The sequence below is a fragment of the Pinus tabuliformis genome, chromosome 2_2 (genome assembly GCF_031772625.1).
Source record: "Pinus tabuliformis cultivar Carrire ecotype Pingquan chromosome 2_2, CPIR1, whole genome shotgun sequence".
NCBI lineage: Eukaryota > Viridiplantae > Streptophyta > Pinopsida > Pinales > Pinaceae > Pinus > Pinus tabuliformis.
In genome coordinates, this window is record NC_142300.1 from 1191862256 (window position 1) to 1191866561 (window position 4306).

The following is a 4306-nucleotide window of genomic DNA, read 5'->3' on the forward strand; positions in this document are numbered from 1 at the left end:
GAGGTCTATCACGCGCTTACTTGCTCTGCGCTATTTAGTACTTTGTGTTCGTTCAGAAATTGGCTTCTCTCTGTCTTTTCATTTTGCGGAGTAGTTGCTTTGCTAGCCCATGCATGATGCCTCAGGGCGAGGGTAGTGCGGACTCCAGAGTGCCGTCACTGCAGTATGCGGTGTATATATATATATAAAAATTAAAATTTGTTAATTTTCAATATACCTGTCAATATGACTTTTTCAAATACTATTGGCCAGTCAGCAATGACGTGTAGATTTGGAAACCAATAGTATTTAACGTGTAAAAACTCAAAAAACGGGCATACGGCGTCAAATTTAACCCCTGCAACTTCCCATCCCACGATCATTTTGACCCCGTCGGCTTTATCAGACATGGTGTCGGCGATATCCCCACATGCAGGAACCCACCGCGAAGCTTTATTGGACATCCCAGAAGAACCTCCTCATTCTTCTTCGGCTTTAGAAGGTTTAAGCCTCTTCCCACCCTCCATCAAATTCATATTCTGGAACGAGTTCTGCGAGAGATTTTCCTTCCATGGCCTCAAGGCAATCCTGCCCTTATTCCTTTCAGAGCACCTCGGTCTGTCACAGGTCCGAGCGACAGAGATGTTTCATCTCTTCACAATGTCGTGCTATGCAACTCCAATGCTGGGAGCCGTAATCAGCGACACCTTCTTGGTAAACTATTAAAACCAATCTTGTAGAACCCTCCTATTGAAATTGATAAATACATTGACATGAATGACTGTATGCTCTGTTTTTCATCTTGCAGGGAAAATATAGAACAATATTGTATCTATCTCTTCTCTACGCAATGGGGAACTGCGTGATGTCCATGGCTGCAATACCAGGTCCCGATCCTGAAGCTCACAAAGCTTTGAACTATTCGATGTGGAGCACTGCCATGGGTCTTTTATTCATAGCAGTTGGCACTGGAGGCATTAAACCCTGTGTCTCAGCTTTTGGAGGAGACCAAATAGAATTCTCTATGCCAGATGGTCAAACCAAAGAAAGGGTTCGCAGGATATTTTTCTCTGCGTTTTTCTTTGCAATTAATGTGGGCGCCTTCCTATCTATGATCTTCACGCCGCTGTTGAGGGCTAATTTGTCATATGCAGTCGCTTTTGGAATACCTGCTCTTCTCATGGGTCTCTCTATAATTATTTTCTGGTCTGGCCGTGGAGCCTACGTCGACAGACGGGCTGTGGGGAGTTTTTATCCTAGTTTTATTAAGATCATAATTAGTGCTGTAAGGCTGAGGAAGAAAGAATCTGGTTATGTAAATTATGAACAAGTTAATTGTAGGGGAGGATCGAGCAGTCATTGGCTGGATGCTGCTAAGCTAAGCTGCGGTGCACAAGAAGTTGAAGATGTAAAGGCTATTATCAGAGTAATTGTTTTCCTCCTCCCGGCTCCTCTATTTTGGTGCCTGTATGGTCAGAAGGCCTCTACGTGGGTATTTCAAGCGAAACAGATGAATGGGCATGTATCCTGGCTCGGAAACATTGTAATTAGGCCGGATCAGATGCAGGTGCTTATTATCTAACACAAGGCACCATAATATTAAAGGCATAGTAACAAAATAAAGGGGGTTTTTGTTTGCCTGTGGTTTTTTCTAAGTGTATTATTAAAACGAACCAAATTGACCAAGCCACTTAATGGTTCTGGTCTTCAAACTAAGCTAGAGTTAAAAACAGCTGTTTCTTTTGGGTTTGGGAGAAGTCAATAATGTAAATGTTGTTGTAAAATATGTTTCTCATGAGCAATTTTGAATTTATCTGTGGAATTGTATAAATATCTATATTTGTAAAGATTATTTAATTTAATTACTTTTCTTACACCAGGGCTGAAACTGAATTAGGTACACACCAGGGATTAATTGAAGTGGATACTCATTCACATATACCCACCAGTTACTGAACTAAGCAGAAAGACAAAATGATGAAATTTGTTGTCAGAACCATCCATCAATCTATGGTAAATGTTAGTACCAGAGAAAGGGATGATGCTTATATATGTATTATGTAATCAGGGCTGAGAAAAATTGACCTTTAGGAGCAATCGGTGTCGAGGATTCTGTTTTTTTCTACCATGCAGGGATAGCTTCATAGAGAGGAGAAACGATCGCAGTTTAGAAAGTTAAGATAAAATCTACTTTCATTTTTGTCTAAACATGATCTGGTCAATCCTAGCCGGGAGAACTCATATAGTCCCTCCATCTGATTAGTAATATACTGGAGGCTCTGAATTTTCTTCTCCCCATTTTCAAGAAAAAATTTCTTTCTTTCCTATATACTTGATAAAGCAGCACTATCCTTCTGGCATGCTTTTATAACGAAAACCTTCCTTTACCCAGCCTCACGAGACCACACTTTAGGGATCTATGATCAATTTGATTGTCAAATGCAGAGAATCAGCGTAACATGTGATTAATTTAATTCTAAAATATATAGAAATATATACTGGAGGCTCTGAATTTTCTCCCCCCCATTTTCAAGAATTTTTTTTCTTTCTTTCCTATATACTTGATAAAGAAGTACTATCCTTCTGGCATGCTTTTATAACGAAAACCTTCCTTTACCTTGCCTCGCGAGACCACACTGTAAGGATCTATGACCAATTTGATTGTCAAATGCAGAGAATCAGCGTAACATGTGATTATTTTAATTCTAAAATATATAGAAATAGGGTAACATGATCAGGATTGTTTTGTTGACAGGCTCTTGATCCACTACTTGTCCTCGTTTTTGTTCCACTTTTTGACCAAGTGATGTATCCTTTCTTAGAGAAGCATGGAGTTGCTATGAAGGCAATAAAAAGGTTGATTTTGGGCATGCTGTTAGCTTCTGTTGCATTTTTTACATCAGGGCTGCTCCAGTTAGCAATTGACAAGAGAATCACTACAGGATCCATCACATCTTATAATAACACTTTCTCAGATTCCAAGCTTGAGAATAAGTATCATATGGGATTGTTCGACATAGCTTACACAAATGAAAAGGAAAAGCAAATATCAATTCTTTGGCAGGTACCTCAGTATGTAATACTGACAGCAGCAGAAGTAATATTCATGGTCACTGGGTTGGAATTTTCTTATTCGCAGGCCCCTGTTTCTATGAAGTCAGTTGTTCAAGCAATCTGGTATCTGACATCTGCTGAAGGTTTCTCTCCTTTCCTCCTTTTATCTAATTAATATGCATCATGTGTAATTAGTCACACTGTTGTATTTATTGAATATTCAATATTGGGTCCGATACCGATTAAATGTTCTGGTGTCAACAGGTGATTTGATCACCATTTTAGTTGTGGGTATCATTGGGAACCAGCTATCCACAGCAAAGAGGTCATTTTTATTTGCAGGAGTAGGTATTATTGGTATGGTGTTCATGATATGGGTAAGTGCATGTTTCACAGATGCAGATAATCCCAACGTTGAAGAGGACAGCATGACTGTTAGTACAGAAGTTCAGTCCAGCATGATGGAATGAGTATCTCCTATTTATCTTATAGCTTAAATGTATAATATTTGATCATATGAGAAGATTGTGGTTTGTTATTATTATTGGTCATTGTGAGGTAGAATTTTTCTGTACATGGAAAATATGTTTCTAAGTTTCAGGGGTTGTTGGATATGAGAGATTCTCTCCAACTAGTTGGCTCCTGTTTTGGTGTGAGGTAGAGATATTCTCTCAACAGTTTATTAGTGTGTTAAAATAGTGTATCTACCTCGAAGCATAGCTTGATGTATTTACAGGTGCACAATTATTTGTTAATAGAACAAAAAGCATAGTTTTGGTGTGTGTTGGGAACCATGTCTAGTCTCTCATTTCTTTACAAAGTGTTAGAGCTGGTATGGGCTTGACTCTCTCGTGAGATAGGTCCATCGTCATGGCATTTCAATGTTTCTAATATTCTATACATAGGTAGGATCAGTGTGGGTGAGAATATATTGTTTATTAATTGTTTGCTATGGTGTGTTGGTGGTAATATGTTTAACTACAGTTTGTCAGAGGTATTCTGAGTTACCTTAGTTTTCTTTTGTATTGGTTTCATCATTGTAAAATGTGATTGATTAGTCTCGAGATTGATTACTGCATACTTTCTACTTTATTGACACCGACTCTGTCGAGAAGTATAGTTCAAACAGAATTTTCGTACAGGTTTAATGTGAATGTGCTAGAAATTCGAGATATTTTCGAAAATTAATTCTATTTTGGAATTCACTTAAGTGAAAAATGAAATTCTTATATTTAGCTGTCAAAGTCTAAAAAGGTGTATCCCATGCATGCAT

The 4306-nt window shown here is 38.3% G+C and overlaps 1 protein-coding gene across 2 annotated transcripts; it reads left to right on the forward strand.

The window, feature by feature from the left end:
* Nucleotides 1-332: 332 nt before the first annotated feature.
* LOC149197765 (uncharacterized) lies at nucleotides 333-3824 on the forward strand. Of its 2 annotated transcripts, XM_089405955.1 has the most exons (5): nucleotides 336-481; nucleotides 587-693; nucleotides 788-1546; nucleotides 2735-3176; nucleotides 3298-3824. In XM_089405955.1, the coding sequence occupies exons 1-5, from the start codon at nucleotides 388-390 to the stop codon at nucleotides 3501-3503; spliced, it is 1608 nt and encodes a 535-aa protein (XP_089262081.1). In that variant the 5' UTR covers nucleotides 336-387; the 3' UTR covers nucleotides 3504-3824. The 2 variants fall into 2 exon arrangements, with proteins under 2 accessions (XP_089262080.1, XP_089262081.1); XM_089405954.1 differs by having other exon boundaries at nucleotides 333-693.
* Nucleotides 3825-4306: the final 482 nt, after the last annotated feature.

Bases quoted from the DNA above. Each gene is read 5' to 3' on its own strand.
- LOC149197765 (XM_089405954.1), top strand. From the start codon at position 388: ATGGTGTCGGCGATATCCCCACATGCAGGAACCCACCGCGAAGCTTTA. The intron at 694-787 runs GTAAACTATTAA...TTCATCTTGCAG, and splicing joins TAATCAGCGACACCTTCTTG to GGAAAATATAGAACAATATT. The intron at 3,177-3,297 runs GTTTCTCTCCTT...TGGTGTCAACAG, and splicing joins GTATCTGACATCTGCTGAAG to GTGATTTGATCACCATTTTA.